General features: G+C 37.0%; 1 protein-coding gene across 1 annotated transcript in view; it reads left to right on the top strand.

Moving 5' to 3' along the window:
• FAM185A (family with sequence similarity 185 member A) overlaps positions 1 to 16,687 on the top strand; it is a 48,262-nt gene that overhangs the window by 13,979 nt on the left and 17,596 nt on the right. Inside the window, exons 3-5 of the mRNA XM_075081454.1 lie at positions 1,100 to 1,192; positions 7,131 to 7,269; positions 12,025 to 12,066. Of these exons, the coding sequence (XP_074937555.1) occupies positions 1,100 to 1,192; positions 7,131 to 7,269; positions 12,025 to 12,066 (274 nt within the window). The remainder of the gene's footprint in view (positions 1 to 1,099; positions 1,193 to 7,130; positions 7,270 to 12,024; positions 12,067 to 16,687) is intronic.

Below are 16,687 nucleotides of genomic sequence, written 5' to 3'. Positions count from 1 at the left end.
AAGGCGGGGGAATGTGTGTGCGGGAAGCTTATCTAGCTTTAAGTATAAAAAATGCAGAATATTTTTTTAATTCAGCGTTATTCCAATGTTCATGCTAGTGAAATTAAACAAAAGAGCTTTGCTGTTGAGATCTGTAGACTTCTTAAAGTCAGATTTGTTGATGTTGCAGCTTATGAATACATTTTCATTATTTAAATCTGATTTTAAATTTTTTTTCCCATCTCCCCTCATACTAATGGTTGGTTTTTACTCTCAAGGCCTGTTTTTTTATTATTATTTTTGTCTTTCTAAGATTAGTTTGTGTGTATTTCTGTACATTCTTGTGAGTTGTATGCAGCAGCAGCTGAAAGGTATAAGGGCTATAGCATTTTTTTTACTTGAAACCTGGTTTCTTTGTGAAAAACTTAAGACTGTAATGCAGATGTGTGCAAAATTCCTAATTTGAATTTGAATCTGATTGGAGTGAAATACTGTAGATCTCATTCTACTTGTAGACCTAAGGTATGTACTGGTATCCATCCACGGAAGTTCATGGCTATACATACTACTCCAAGCATAAGTAGCTCTGTGGTGTGTTCATGTGTGTATATATATGGTTATCCTACAGACTTCAGTGACGCTGTAGTTTTCCAGTCACTGAAAGGCTCCAGTTTGCAAGTTCATTTCTCACTGCCAGCTTGTGTTCCTCATCTGCTGCAGCACCAGGTATATGCATACCTTGGTTTCTGGATGGAGCATAAATGAAACACAAAGATCCGTCTTTCCCTGCTGCTCATTTTAATATACACTGAATGAATGTTTTTCTAGTTTAAAAAAAAAAACCACAACAAAACAAAAAACCCTCCACCTGTATTGAGAATAAAGGGTTTCTTTTCGTCATTTTCCCTTGTGTTTCTGGTTACAAAGAAAGGTGACTTGTTTATTTCCAGTGGAGTCAAACTCAAAACAGCACATTTGGCAATATCTTGGGAAGAATTCTGCACAGTAAAATGGAAGTTTGTCATCCAAGGTGGTTATTGTGGTACAGCCTGAAGAACAAGGTACCTTGTTTTCTAATTATGATTATCCTAACCATATGATTTTTAAACCTTTTTTTCAGAGTCATAAAATTGATATACGGACAGATGGTGGCAAAGTAATTGGTCTTGGAACACTTTATGGAAACACAGATATATGTGCAATGGAGAAGGGTGTAAGTAAGAAATAAAACTTTCTCTTAAATGGCTTATTCAGCTTGTCTGTTGAAAAATGACTAAATTTTGAAGAATGTGCTGAAGAATATTGAATGACCCTCATTGGTCAATTGTCAATTCACTGTTAACTTATACTTGTCTGTTTAATTAAACTATCTTATCTTATGCTTGATTTGGATTAGTAAACTAGGTCCACAGAAAGAGCAGTAATAAGCACACGATCATTCCATCAGCACAAAGGTTGTGTTAGCTGATACAGCTTGTTAGCTTTACCTGTGTAGACCTTCACAACACACTTAAACTTCTTACTTGGCTGATATCTAAGATATCCTGGATTCTGCAATAGACCCATGAGTTTTAGTGTCTCATGAATAGTGGCTTGATATCTGTACATGCTGTACACTTCCAGCGTAATATGATTGTGAGAATGGAAGAGTAGAAGGTTTTGTGGGTTTCCTTGTATCTGAGGAAATATAATTACATGTCATAACAAGATTAGTTTCCTAGAGAAGTAGCTTGCTTTTTTTCAGCAGGTGGCAGTATGAGACAGACATCACACTACTCTAATCTAGTTTTGTTTTTGCCATACTCCATTCTCCATTATTTAAAATAATGTAGAGCTAGGCTCCCTTACATAATACTACACTTCTCACACCCAGTCTGATTTTTAGGCTCAGCTTGAATGTTTAGGCATCATAATGTCCATGCAACTGGTTGCATTAGGCTCCATTAGAGCTGAATCATTGCTATATGAACATGGGGAGCGAAGCCAAGACTGGATATAGCTTGGATGCATGCAGTACTCTATCAGAATCATTAGGTACCCTTAAAACCAGCAGCACTTGGAAGAATCAGAAAGAGTGCAGGTAGCTCTCCCTAGCCAAGAACAGAATTGAGACTGAGCTATTAAGTTCTACAAGTACAAAATCACCCCTGTGAAGTGCCATTTGGCACTGTTACGTCAGAACCCAATCTACAAGGTGTATATGTTCACTTACATAGTCAGCTGTGAGCTGTTCTTAATGTCCTGCTGTAAACTAAGCAACATGCCACTGGATTTTTCCAAAACCTGTCAACATTAAATTACCTGCATTTCTTTGTAGTGGATCCTAGCCTGCCTTTTGTGTACAAAAGAGCCCAGAGGCTGCTGTAGCTGTCCTATTGTTGGGGGTTGTTTAGGCTGAAGAAAAGGAGGCAGAGAGGAGGCCTTATTGCTCTCTACAACTACCTGAAAATGGGTTGTAGTGAGGCAGGTGTCAATCTCTTCTCCCAAGTAACAAGCAATATGATGAGAGGAAGTGGCCTCAAAATGCACCGAGGGAGGTTTAGGTTGGATATCAGGAAAAAATTCTTCACCAAAAGGGTTGACAAGCACTGGAACAAGCTGCCCAGGGAAGTGGTTGAGTCACCGTCCCTGGAGGCCTTTAAAATACATATAGATGTGGTGCTTAAGAACATGGTTTAGTGGTGGGCTTGGCAGTGCTAGGTTAACAGTTGGATTCGATGATCTTAAAGGTCTTTTCCAACCTAAATGTTTCTATGACTGATATTTCTTCATGGACTTTATTTTACCCCAGCAAGACCTCCCAGCATAAAGCAGAATGGTTAAGGTCTGACTGTGACATGCTCTGTTAATGCCACAGTTGCATGATCAGTGCTAATCAATTGGCAGTTCCCTTGGGACTGTTAGTGGAGTTAGGGTCCATCCTAAGGCACTAGCAGCCACAGGGAGCAGAACGGGGCGGAGGTAGTTTACAGCTTTCTTGATATGTCATCTGTCTTCCTGCAGAGGGCTTCTTTTGGAAGGATCTGAAAACGAATCCTTGCCTTCTACCAGTGAAGAAGATTGAGTGCAGTTTAGGAAGTGCTTTGACTGCTGTGAATTCCTGCTGTGCACAACATGGTGGTCTTCAGAGTTGTGCTGCTCCCAAACTAGTTTGCTACACCAGTGCAGTCCATGGTGTTCATTTCAGCTAGCATCTTGCTGGTGTTGATCAAAACACATGGATGGTAGAAAAATAATTACATTTATATCTATGTGAAAATATCATTAATGAAATAATTGTTTTGCTTTGAGTCTTTAAATGCTGATTAAAAATCTCACTTTTTTTCAGACACTGTCCTTCTGAAATAACAAAACAAACTTCATGCAGATTAAGTTGAAGTACTTCTTTATGAACATCAATATTTTTGTAGTTTGTAATGTTGCTAGAAGCCACTCTTTCAGTTGTAGAGCTGTAGTACCTTGAGTAAAGTGGGTCATTTTAACAGAAATTTACAGCTATGGAACAATATTTTGGCTTATGTTACTGAAATACTCTTTAAACTTTGCTGTGTAGTTAGGAAGGACAGTGTGAGATTTCTCAGTTGGCCACTTCTGTTACATCAGCCTTACATCTCCTGTGTGTATTTGTATGAGATGTTTCTTCCATCAGTTGTGGTCATCATTATGTAATTATGGCTCTGTCAGCATTTCCAGCCGCCTCCTGGAGGTGGGGAGGGAAAGGCTCTGGTAAAAGGCACTAGGCACTTGAGAAACACAGAATATTTTTAAAGGGGGAAGATGGAGAAGACGCTCGTAAAACATTTGAGCAAGGATAGCACAAAAAGGAAGGACAAGAGGAGGAATGTGTGGGGAAGGAGTCATTTATCTCGTATTTAAACATAGCAAGGTGTTAGTTTTTGTATTGAAAATGTGTTCAGGTGCAAAAACATTCTCAGTCTGATTTACAAAGATAGACTGATGTTTTTGCTTTAAAGTGTAGGAAGCTGATGGAACTTGAGCATGTGGTCAGTCTCAGTAACTGTGACTCCCAACGTTCTACTCTCAAGGGAGGGAATTTTTCCAGAAAACCTGGTGGTTCAATGGACAAAAATAAATTCGTTTGACTGGGGAGTCATTAGATAATCTGTGCCATGGGGCTTCTTCTATAACACTTATTTAGCAGAGCCAAACATCTATGTTCTGCCAAAAGTTCATGAGAGTCCCAAAACAATTTGGGACTGAAAACCTACTTAGTCTCAGTAAAAAACAATCCTATTTTTTTCCTTCATGCTTTTCCTATCTAGGATACCTTTTTCAGTCTTATACTTGAGCAGCCTGACTCTCCACCCTGCAATTTGGGTTATTCTGAAACAAATGTGCATTGTATTGGTAGTTTTCATTTTATTTTTTTATAGTAACTAGCTGACTAAGTATTTTATCATGTGCTGAGACAACGCTATTGCTATGCATTTTTAGGAGAGGTAATTGAGGCTGATAAATAAAATGAGTTGGTATGTGAGCTTGTTTATAATAAAGCGCTTCATAATATTTAAATAAGATAAATATCTAAACAGAGTCAAAACTTGCTACATCTGTTACTATGGTGTGCTCTTTGGGCTTTTATTTTACCATTCAGGAATGCCACAAGGCAGCCAGTTTGCATCCAAACTATGCAGATATTTTTATTTTATTCCCCCCGTTAAAGTGTACCTCCCTCTGTTTTCATTGTGCTGATAGCAATGATGGCCCTGCTAAAACTGGAAATGTCTGCAAGTCATTTAATTCAATTAATTTAATACAATTCAGGTTTAGGTCATAGACCCTAAAATGACAGTGGCTTTTCTCTTGTTGCTTTGGCCATGTGCCACAGCAGGTTTACGCTTTGCCCTCCTGGGTGAGGGAGTAGTGGAGTACTCTGCGGGAAACATTGCTAGGACAGATGCAATGTAGACATATTTATTAAGGTCTCTGTTTGTCAGAGTTTTTTTTAGAAGCACTGAAAAGCTGAACTGCTGTCACTTTTGGTAGTGACAAATTATGCCCTAATATCATTGGTTTTGTTTGCTGTTGGTGCTTAGATTCTGTAGCATAGTTCTAAGCAGCATCATGTGCAGGTTGTAGGTATTGACTGTCCCATATCTCTAATTCTAGCACAGCGCTTTGATCACCAGATTGTCTTAAAGGTTAATGTATCTTGTTACAGACTTGGAGACCTACTGTGTAGTGTAGCATCATGTCAAAAGTCTTAAGACAAGAGTCCATTCTGTAATCTTATGACTTCAGGTGTAAATCTGATGTAAAGCTCAGTATGTGTGGATTGGTAAAGGCACAGTATAATTTGCCTGTCTGTCAGCAACTAAACACCAAGGAGCCGCTTGCTCACTTCCCCCACCCCTCTGGGATGGGGGAGAGAATTGGAAGAGCAAAAGCAAAAAGGAAAACACTTGTGGGTTGAGATAAGAACAGTTTAATAATTTAAATAAAATAATTATTATTATAGTAATAATTATTTTATTATAATTACAGTAACAATAGTATAATAAAAAGGAAAAGGGAAAAAGGGAAAAAAAACAAAACCACAAACAATACAACCACTCACCACCCGCCTACCAATGCTGCCGGTCCCTGAGCTACGATTGCTGCTTCCCTCCCCCGGCCAGTTCCTCCCAGTTAACATACTGGGCATGGCGTTACATGATATGGATTGTCCCTTTGGCCAATTTGAATCTGCTCTCTTAGCTGTGCCCCCTCCCCTCCCGGCTTCTTGTGCACCCGGCAGAGCATGGGAAGCTAGAAGAGCCCTTGACTAGTACAAACACTACCCAGCAACAACTAAAACATCTGTGTGTTATCTCAACATTATTTTCATACTAAGTCCAAAGCACAGCACTATGCCAGCTGCAGTGAAGAAAATTAACTCTATCCCAGCTAAAACCATGACACTGTCATATAGTCCATACTGAACCAGCCTCTTCAGCTTCCTTCTTGGGACGTAAGCATGGAGTTTGTGCAACACTAGCTGCTGTTTGTCAGAATACCTCTTACTTCATCCATAGATTATTCTTTATGTAATATAACACTGGAAGGGTCAGCAGGCTTATTTTCTTGTATTAACTTTTTTCCACAAGATGACAACGTTAAAATGAAAAAGTGGATTTAAAGATAAATTGACATAAGGCACAGTTTGTTCTAGAAGGCCGTATATCATTTCATGTAATGAATAAGGATTTTGTGTAATTTACTTAAAGTCTGCGTAAGCAAAATAAAACCAAATTGAATGGGGGTAAAGTATGAGCTATTGCATGATTCCATCATAAATCAAGTTTAACTGAGGAAGAATAGAATTAAATTCATGTGGTAGTTGTGCAAGCATGTGATTTGTTCTGTTTTTTGTTCAGGTAGTCATAGTTTGTGTCACACGGCTGGTTACTTGTATGTAGATAATCTCATCTATCACCTCTTATTCCCCAAATCTATCCGTAGTGCAACTTTTCAAATCTTACCATTTCTCTCCATTTCTATTGGAAAGAAGTAGAAATGGAGATCTTATCCCTCGTGTTCCAAGGCTTTGTAGAGCTTGAGACTTAAGTTCAAGAATAGAGGCCTGAATAGCTGAGGTGATAGGAACAATTATACGGAGAAAAAGAGCAACTGTGGTTTTTCCAAATCTTCACCAAAGCTGTGTCTACAAAGTGAGCCAATTAAAAATCTGCATAAATAGCTGTATGTAACCAAGACAGTGGGTGTTTATGTATCTGGTGGTATCAATGATTCAAGTGTCATAATGCCATATGAAAGTGTCATCATGCCATATGAAAGTTAAGTCTTCACTATTAAAACTCATCTTTTTTCTTTTCAAAATGCTTTATCTTGGTTTTTAAAAATAAATTTTTCTTTCAACTGCTTGATTACTTGGGGTCTTCACCTGTATGATGGATGTAATGAATCATAGGAATGTTGCAAAGAATTATTAACTTGTTGGTCAGAGCTCTTGGATGAACAAGTTTTTTGTTCTGTCTTGTGTAGCTTTTAACTAAGAACTTGATTCTGCTTGTTCTGCACCAACAACTGCTTTCCATTTGTTTTGCCTCTTAATAGTGTTGTTTCCTTCTGCCTTTTCAAACTGTGATGACAAGTTTTCTGTTATGCTTATTTAAGTTTATTTCTCTTAGAGTGTGAATATAGAGAAGCTGCAGGGGACATCCATCAACATATCTACTGAAGATGGGCTGCTGAAAACTAAGTATCTCTATGCAGAATCATCATCTCTGTCTTCAGTTGCTGGTGATATTCTGCTGGGAAGTATTCATGGTAAGAAGAAATACTGTCACATGGTTAGGGAAACAAAAGTTTTAGTGCTTTGAAAGTATACATAATGTTCACAGCAACAAATGGACTCATGTTATAGACTGTCACTAAATCAACTGCGCACAGTATATGAGCAAAACTGTTCTGTATTTGTTAGAGGCCGAATTGATGAGAATTAACTTGCCATATAGCATACTGTGTTTTTAAAAACAATTTTATAAGTGCACTTGTGAAATAGTGACAAGTATATATTATAGGAAAGATACATATCACACATACTAAGGTTGTCAAAATATTTTAAAATTCAGCAATAAAAATTATACTAAAAGTAATAAAAAAGCTTCTCTTCCCCTCTCCTCACCCTTTATTTTCTTCACAGGAGAAGTTAACTCTTACAGCACCTACTAAGAACTATGGTAGAACTTGACCATATTTTCAAGTCTTCAGTAAAAATGGTCTCTGTGTGTGTGTTGGCACCCTGTGCTAATAGAGTGGTGACAGTTTCTCTTCTTTGATTGGGAAAAAAAGTCTCTAATCCATCCACCCTTTAGTGTCCTTTGCCTAGAACTAAAACTAATTAACCTGAGTGTGTTTTATATAAACAGCAGTCAGGGCTGGAATCTGTTGTGCATTTCTATTTTAACAAAATTCCCACTGAATTCTGACTGTGCTGTAATGAGTTTGTGGTGATTTGACCTTGAGTAAAACAAACTGGAGGATGTACAAAGAGTGAAGATTACACTCAGGACAGTCAAAGTTCTAGATTTCTAGCCATATGCCTTATAAACAATTTTCTGAAATTTCTTACTAATTCTGTGGTGTCATGTCATCTTGCTTGAGAAATGACTCTCGTTTCTTCCTTAAAGGAGCAAGTCCTTTGTCCATTTATAGTAAATTTAAGACTGGTTTCTAAACCTGTTAGGTAAGGTTCACTTCAGCATGCATAGGCTGAAGTAAGTTTGGGGTTTTTTTTTAATTCTTCTTCTTCTTGTTATTGTATTCTTCTAACATGTAGACTTGTTACTGGTACTTCTGTCTGATAAGCTGTTTTGTTTCAGTTGGGTTTTTTTTCCCCCCCAAACTTCAACCTGATATGATGATACTATGGAAGGACCAGTTTATAAGCATGTTCTTGCCTCTGTGCACATCCAAAAGTTTATTTTTGTTTTCTTGGGAAAAAAAAATGAAATGATAACTGCTGAGGTTAGTGACTTTCTTCCTTAGTAATGCCTCATTATCGCTTAGCTGAAGAACAATGTGAAAACAAATAGAATTGTATCCAGATTACACAGACACTTCTTATGTTACTTCAGGGTTATTTTCATGAGCTCTCTACTAAATGGGACTGGAACACCTCTGACATTACTTTAGCTGTTTCTTTTAAAAACAATTGCACGTTAACGTTTGCTTGATCCTTGTATTCTGTTTTTTCAGAAAAATATTTTCTGCAAAATATCATGCTCAGTCATGTTTTGATAGTAAAAGCAAATACATTTTCAAGTCTTTTAAATTATTTTATTGTGTACACACACAAAAGTAGAAAATATAAACTCGGATTATAATTTTATGTTAGAAGAAAGTTGGTCGCTTTCACTTCTAGTCTTTGCTTATGAGGTAGCTCAATTTTAGTAGTAGCTTTATTTGTAAACACTTGGACAGATTGTTTCTTGGGCAATTAAGCCCACTATTTTGCTATAGCTGACGGTATGCTGTTATGACAGTTGGCATAAAATCAGCACATCTGTGCACAAAACTGAGCTAGACCTCATTGCTTTTGCACAGAGAACTTTGAACTCAGGGCAACACAAACTTTACAAACCTTCCTGAGACCCATTTTGTAGTTGAACTTGGGCTGTACGATTCCAACACTGTCAGTGCCCAGGCTTGAGTGCAAACTTGGCTCAGGAAGGGCCTGAATGGAATTAAAATCAGGACCTGAAAGACTAAAACTGACTGTGTAGAACACTGTAGCGATTCTGTACTGCAGTCCTTAAGCAAAAGACAAAAGATTGTCTGATCCTTTTATTTTTAAAGAAGGTGAGTGTATATTATGTGCACCATGTATTTAATGTCGTTGAAACTGCTATTTTTGTTATGAAATAAAAATTACTGTCATGCTTTTTTTTAATAGAACACCTGTGTCAGTGTTAGCAGGGCGAATAGCAGTGGTAGTTTGAATATTTGATACTTAATTTAACTTGAGTTTATATCACTTTTTAATGTTGTCTAGATTTAATTCCTTTCAGTGCATAATGTTGTGTTTCTACTTTACGAGTAATTTAAAAACTTAATAGATAGAGTTTAAGATTTTACTTAAAGGTATCTTTCTTAAACATTTTCATATTAAAAAATACTATCTCTGAAAAGGTGTAAATTTTACTCACACTAAAGGAAATTTGAGAAATGCTGTCTTAAAATAACAGAATAGCTTGCATTTTGCAGGCACCTTTTAATGTAAAATCTAAGTAATTCATAGATCTGATAAGACAGCTAGATTGAAATGTCCAGAACTGGGCTGATCCCACTGTATGTATCTGAAGTCACTAAAATATTTAAGATGCCTTTGGAATGGGGGATTAAGATCCCTATGGAAATACCAGTGGGTAAACACGATTTTTTCTGTAGTCCAACCCACGACTGAAGGGAAGGGAGTAAATGATCCTTATTGAATCTAACCAGTCTTGCAAATTAAAAAAAGGTAAAGGTAAGAGGATATGCATGTAGGAATTCTTAATTGCTCTTCTGCATGATTCATTGTTTTATGGCAAATTAATAATGCATTAATTTGAAGAAATTGGTTTTGAGTCATTTTAATCAGTTTCTGTCACTGGCATTACAGCTGTCAGGTGTCATTGAGCTTTCTAGTTGACCTAGTGATTACCTCTAGTCAAGTCTTTCTCTCTTTGCCCTTGGCTAACTTAAAAACTGTACATTAATTGTTGGCCTTCATGGAAGAAGTACATTACCAAAAGTACACTTCTGTGCACTGTCTGTAGACAGTGCAGGTCACAACACAGTGGGACATTCCTGTCTGCTTTAAAAGCAATTTTGTTCTAGCTAAATGTTTGAAGTGAGCCTATCACACTAGTATGTTTGCATTACACAACATTAGTTGTATCTGCCATATAAGTTTGTGGTTAATAGGAGTCTGATTTCTTAATGTTTAATATTTTTCAAGGACCTTCCTAGCAAACAGAAAAGAAAAACTCCAGAAAAACAAAGAACAGACCAGTAAATCCACAAGTCCCAGGGGCCATATTCAGACAGAGTATAATCTAGCTTCAGCTCCATCGGAGTTGCTACCTGACAGAACCCTAGGCTTTTTTTGTAGCTTGTACAAGAATAAGTATTAATCGTGATAAAATGGGGAAAAGGGGGGAATAATTATAGTATGCCTTTTAAAAACAGCAAACAGTAAAGCCAAACGTCTTTCAAGCTCATTGAATTATGGGTTTGTTTCAACTCTGATTTTCAGAACCCCTAAGTATTTTTGTGCAGTATGTGCTTGAAATGATGGATTTAAGACTGTTGATGGTAGGCTTCTTTCCTAGCTTTCAGCTCATGGACTGCTAAGAAAAACACTACAGGTCATACTCAGTGGAATGCATCCTGCCCTAACGGCTGCTCACTGCTGTGTAATTACAGAAGATGGGAGCAGATCTTGATCCATTTGCAAATTTTAAAGGCCCCTCCCAAAAAACCTGAAAGTTATTGTGAATACTGTGTATTACTAAATTACTGTGATCAACCATATTTTTCAATTTGTTATACTCCTGGGAGAATGAAGGAGTGGCAGGAATGACATGTTGTGGTTTAGTTTTTTAATTTAAATCATTTTTTGGGAGTCAATTCTACATGTAACATACATAGAACTATGGAATTTTCTACCAACTTTGTTAGACTGTTAGCAGCATAGACGGCTTTTCTGTTACGAGGTACGTCAGTCCTCCTTCCAGATTTTCTTGATACCATAGGTAATGGGGAAGAGTATGTGTTTTGAGATTTAAGGATAAAACACCAGTACCTGTTCAAAGTAATGCAGGGTCAGTAGGAGACCATTCTATGTCTTATGCTTTATACACTGTCTGGTATTCTCCAGTTTGCCCAACACACTCAGATCTTGGTGAATCCAATGAAAACTTGGCAATGGGTCATCATGCACATAAGAATAAGCTTGGAGGGACTAGATAATGTTCAGTGATTTTTTTTTCATTTTTTTTTTTTAAGCAATTGTCCAGGAAGTAGCCTTTGAGCATAAAGGAAAAAAAACCTCCAGAGGGAAGGGGCATGTACATATGTATGTATATAAAAAAGGAAAATAGAAACAGCTTTTGTGGCTCATCCTACTGAACTACTTAAATCATCCATAGTGATGTTGCAGGCATCAGAACAATTTAAAAAATTAAAAATTTGGCCCAAAATAAAGTAAGAAAATCTTGTGCTTTGGCCTTGCAATACCTCTGCTTCCCTGTCCACCCCCCAACATCCAGTCTGTGCCTTTAAGCTTTACTCAGTGTTCTTCTTCTCTGGAATCACTTCATTATTACCCATGTGTTGGGATATTTGTTTGTAAAGTGGTAATATTCAAGCAATATAAGTGGGTTTTATTCTATTTTGCTTTTATATGCAAATTATATATATTACTACAGCTATAATGCTCTTGTATAGGATCACATTACTTTAGTCTTTGTTATGATTTCAGAAACCAGTTAAAGAATATGCTTTTACCATGTTTTTCCCCTTTTCTTTTCCTAACAGGTAACACCAGCCTTCAGACCAAAACAGGGAGTATCACAGTAGGTAGGTTCTACCTTCTCACTGACACATCTCTCTTCTCACTCTTCCCATTTTCTTTCTAAAAGCTAAATATTTGCAGAGAAAGTACAAAGGGGGTGATTTCTCACAGATGTTTCCGCCCTCTTCAGGAGTAGGACTGATAGCTGTGTAGCTGAAGCAGATCTTTTCTTCTTTTTGACTGGCAAGGCACGCTGTCTAGCTTCAGAAATAAAAAAAGCGCATAAATTTTCTTTCAGGAACCTGAGCTTTTATACAGCAGGGTAACTCAGAGTTATCAGTTACGGTACACATTGTATCAGTTGCACTATTCTAGGAAAATATTAGGGCCCCTTTTTTGACTTTTTTATAGTACATCAACACAAAAGTAAGAAACTCAGATTCTGCTTACTTTATATGGCAGAAGATTGAAGTAACAAAATCATAGATAAGGCTCAGCGTCTCTTGAATGTACATAGAAGGATTTTCCCATCTGTAAATAAACTTAGTTACAGGCCCAAATCTCAAAGACTTCTGCTAATGGTAGTAACCACAGTCACTCACTGAGCATTGTTCAGGGATGAGCTGTGCTGTTACAACTCTTCTTATGTGTCTAAACGATCTATATTAACATTCCTGGAAAATAAATGCAATACACATTCTTATTAGTCATTAAACCACAGAATTAAATTAAGCTTGCTAGTCTGTTTTTCCTTTGTTAAATAAACTCATAGGATTTGAAGAGTGTTGAAATAAAGGTTTTTTTAACACAGGAGGCAGCTTTTTTCCCAGCAACAGACGATGATTATTTTCCTTAATTAACCAGGTTCAGCTTAAACATTAAAGACATCTTACATTTGAATAAAATTTATTTTTCAGATTCCCATTCTGAAAGCAGTGGTTAGACTTAATCTTTTCCTAAAGATCATTAAACATCCTTTAGACTTTAATGGATTTTTCCAAAGGCAAATGACTTTTAAGATCCAGTGGTTCAAGTCTAAAAAGTTGAGAAAGAAAATGTAAAGTCTTAAGTGAAAGGTTTTTGCATATGAGAAATTTACACCACAGGATAGTTGTTTGGATTGCCAGAGACCTGACATGGATTTGCTGATGGAAATATGAAGAACAACTCAGATCTTCCAACTTATTACTGCATTTTCATAGGGATGTAGTTATTCCACTGGAGGCAGAATTTTATCAGCTAACTAAAAAAAATGCACTCATCTCTAAGTTTTGGGGATGTATCCTTGGCTTTTGAGAGGTATATTTACAAGTCAAACTAAAGCATAGTTGAGAAAGCTGGATTTTTTCCAAAATATTTTTGGGAAAATATAAGCAACTGTATTGATGGTTTCTTATTCTTGTATAATTCTGCATTAAAGCAGGAAACCACTGCTGATGTCTCTCGTCCCTTTAATTTTCTGGGTTTTTTAATTATTTATAGAATAGTTTTATTTGTTTTTTTTTTTTATTTTGTTATTTCTTTGTGTAAATCTATTTGTTTTTTGAACACTATCCAAAATTCAGTCTGATTTTAAGTGTCTGCAATGTGGCAGTGTTTCACACTGACATTGTTAAAATATGAAAGTAGGGATTACTCCCTTTTTTTCCTATATTGTGAGCTTTGTTAGTCACCAACAAATTGTTTTCCAACCCTATACTAGAAGCTTCCTACTTCTAACCGATGTTCTATGGGGTTTGAATGACTTATTAAACCAGCCAGACCTATTTTTATTTCTAGTTTAAGTTATTACTTAAAATAGTCATTAGAAATCTGAATAATCTTATGAGGGAGAAGTAATGGAGTACTTTGGTTTTACAACTCGCTTAATCTTTTAAATTTTTGTTCAGTAAATCCATAGGAAAACTCAGGTTGGAAGAGACCTTGGGAAGTTGCAGAATCACAGAATGTTTGAGGTTGGAAGCGACTTCTGGAGGTCATCTTGTCCAGCCCCCTGCTCAAGCAGTCTCTGGTCTCCAACTTCCTGCTCAAAGCTATGCCAGCTGTGAGGTTGCTCAGGGTTTTATCCTGTGGTACTGAAAACCTCCAAGGATACAGACTGTCCGGCCTCTCTGGGCAAACTGTTCCACTACTTGACTGTCCTCAGGGTGAAAAATGTTCTCCTTCTATCCAGACTGAAACTCTCTCTTTTTTCCAACTTATGTCTGTTATCTGTTGTGCTCTCATCATGCGCCACTCTGAAGAGCCTGGCTTTGTTGTCTTGATCACCTCCTTGCAGATACTAGGGGTCTGCTGTCAGGTCCTGAAGCAGTCTGTTCTCCAGGCTGAGCAAGCCCTCATCCCTCAGCCTCTCCTGATGGGGAAGGTGTTCCATGTTCTGACTATCTTGGTGCTTCTTTGCTGAATTCACTCCAGTTTATTGATATCTCCCTTCTCTTGGGAGCCCAAACACTTGATGCTGGATTCTAGGTGTGCTCTAATGAGCGCTGAGTAGAGGGGAGTTAATCTCTTCCCTTGATGGCCGTGCTCCAGTTAATACTGCCAAGGATACTGTTGGACTTCTTTTCTGCCAGGGCACACTGCTGGCTTATGTTCAGTCCTGCTATAATTTGCTTTTTCAATGTTATTGGTATGGTCTGGTTATGTATTCTCTGCTCTGCAGCCAAGCCAAATTTTCCCCTACCAGCTCAAAAAAAAAAAAAAATTGTTTTTCCTTACTGAATTACTTACGTTTAACCCAGTTACTCACTGAAGAAATGAATGTTATGTGTTTGGTATAGTCAGAAATTACAAAGCTTATGGTGGTCGTTTTGTTTCAGTCAGAGGGGAGGAAACAACCTTAACCAGCTTACGTGCAGCAGGGACTTATTCTGGCAAGGAAAACTCTGAGATCCAAGAAACTCTTTTGTTGTTGTAAATATGTCAGTGTCAGTTTGCCTTATTCTGCTAATTTCTTTCTTCAGTAACCCACACTAGGTGACCTAGAGGCTTCAGGTGACCTGCTGTGATGCTCACTGTCTTAAATCAACTGAAACCTAACAATTAAGAACATTTTCAACTTTCTCAAAACCATAAATTCTAGTATGGTCTTGACATGACAGTGAACTGAGGTGTCTGAGATTCTCTGTGGTGATGAAAGAGTGTTGTCATAAGGCAATTTGCTAGTACTGAGACAAAACATCAACGTTTTATTTTAAGAAGGGAATCAGTTATGAAAAACAATTATGGTATTTAAGATAGTTTTGGATAACTACAAAATAAAACAATAAGCAACTTGGTGTAATACGGAGTAATGCTGCATATGTGAGTTTTGTCTTGAGGGTTCAGCTTTTAATACATGATCTAGGGAATTTTTAAATTAAAAACGTTTCTGAATTCCATTGAAGGCACTTATTGTACTTCTTAAAGTACAGCTCTTAAGTACTTAAAAAAAAAATATACCCGTGCACTCAACTTGTCTCTTAATAGCAATTAGTTGTATTGATCTAGTCTTTGTCAGCTGCCTGAAGTATGTTAATGTTCTGGCTCTCATTTTAAGTGTTCTTAATCTTCCACCCTTGTATCTCAGAACTTGACCACCTTCTGCATTCTGCTGATGACAGACCTGTAATGCTTTTTCCAATTGTTCCCATGCTTTCTTCCACACCATCCAATACTAAGGGTATGTGTGCTCTCTGGGCATGTTGGAATCAGCTGCTTTTTCTTATCCCTCAGATGTCAGGTTATGAGAAATAAAAGTTTTTTAAAAGTAGTCCACTATGAGTTAATATCTACTGAGTTACTACCTGGTTGTATCATCAGTCTTTGTTTCCAGGCTCTCCTTCCCTCTCTTTGTGTCCCTCTGAACATAGATTATATCGTGTTCTGGACAGAGCTTATGTCCTGGAGAAACTGACTAGAATTGGACCATACTGAAAAAGAAGCTGCTGCCTGAGAACAATAGGGTTTCCCTTTCAGCTTAAACAAATAAACTTTTTTTTACTTCTGTGCATGTTCTATTAGGCAATAAACAATTTTGGTGATGTTACATGATGTGTGTTTTATAGCATCTCATATAACGGTGCTGAAGATTCTGGATGTTACAGTAGTACTTAAGTTTATATAGGTTTTGGAGCAATTCTTTTTTTACTCTTGATAAGATATATATTTGTATACTTGTAGACTGTATATCTTGCTACAGTTGTCAATACCTAGTTGTTTGTAGCAGAAAAATAAAGGTCTATACCACCCATTTAATCCACAAATGGATACTTCCGTTCCAGTATAGAGCTAAGCAGTCAACATTCCAGACAGTAGAAATACAATTAGACATCCAAGTATGATCCAATTCTAATAACTTATAACAGGCACTATTTTCCTACAGATAGGATGTCTGAAAGTCTTTCATAGGATGCCACAAGTAGAAAAATAATTGATTTTTCTGAAAAATTGTTTCCTTCCCTTACTAGATGAGGTGCACTGAAAGCTCTTGATAATGGAATCCAAAATACTCTTACGGGTCCTTAAGTACTATCACTAATATTTGATATCCTACCTTTCTTAAAATGTGCCTAATGTATCCTATAAATATCAAGCTTGTTTGTTATAATTCAAACATGTTTCCCATGTGTGCCACTCTTCATTAGCCAAATTTTTGTAGGTGAGGATATAATTTCCATGGATTTACATCAAGAGAACAAATCTGAA

Source organism: Phalacrocorax aristotelis, chromosome 1 (assembly GCF_949628215.1).
Source record: "Phalacrocorax aristotelis chromosome 1, bGulAri2.1, whole genome shotgun sequence".
In the NCBI taxonomy this organism is placed as follows: domain Eukaryota; kingdom Metazoa; phylum Chordata; class Aves; order Suliformes; family Phalacrocoracidae; genus Phalacrocorax; species Phalacrocorax aristotelis.
The sequence above is the reverse complement of the archived record's forward strand: the minus strand, read 5'-3'. Positions and strand labels throughout refer to the sequence as shown.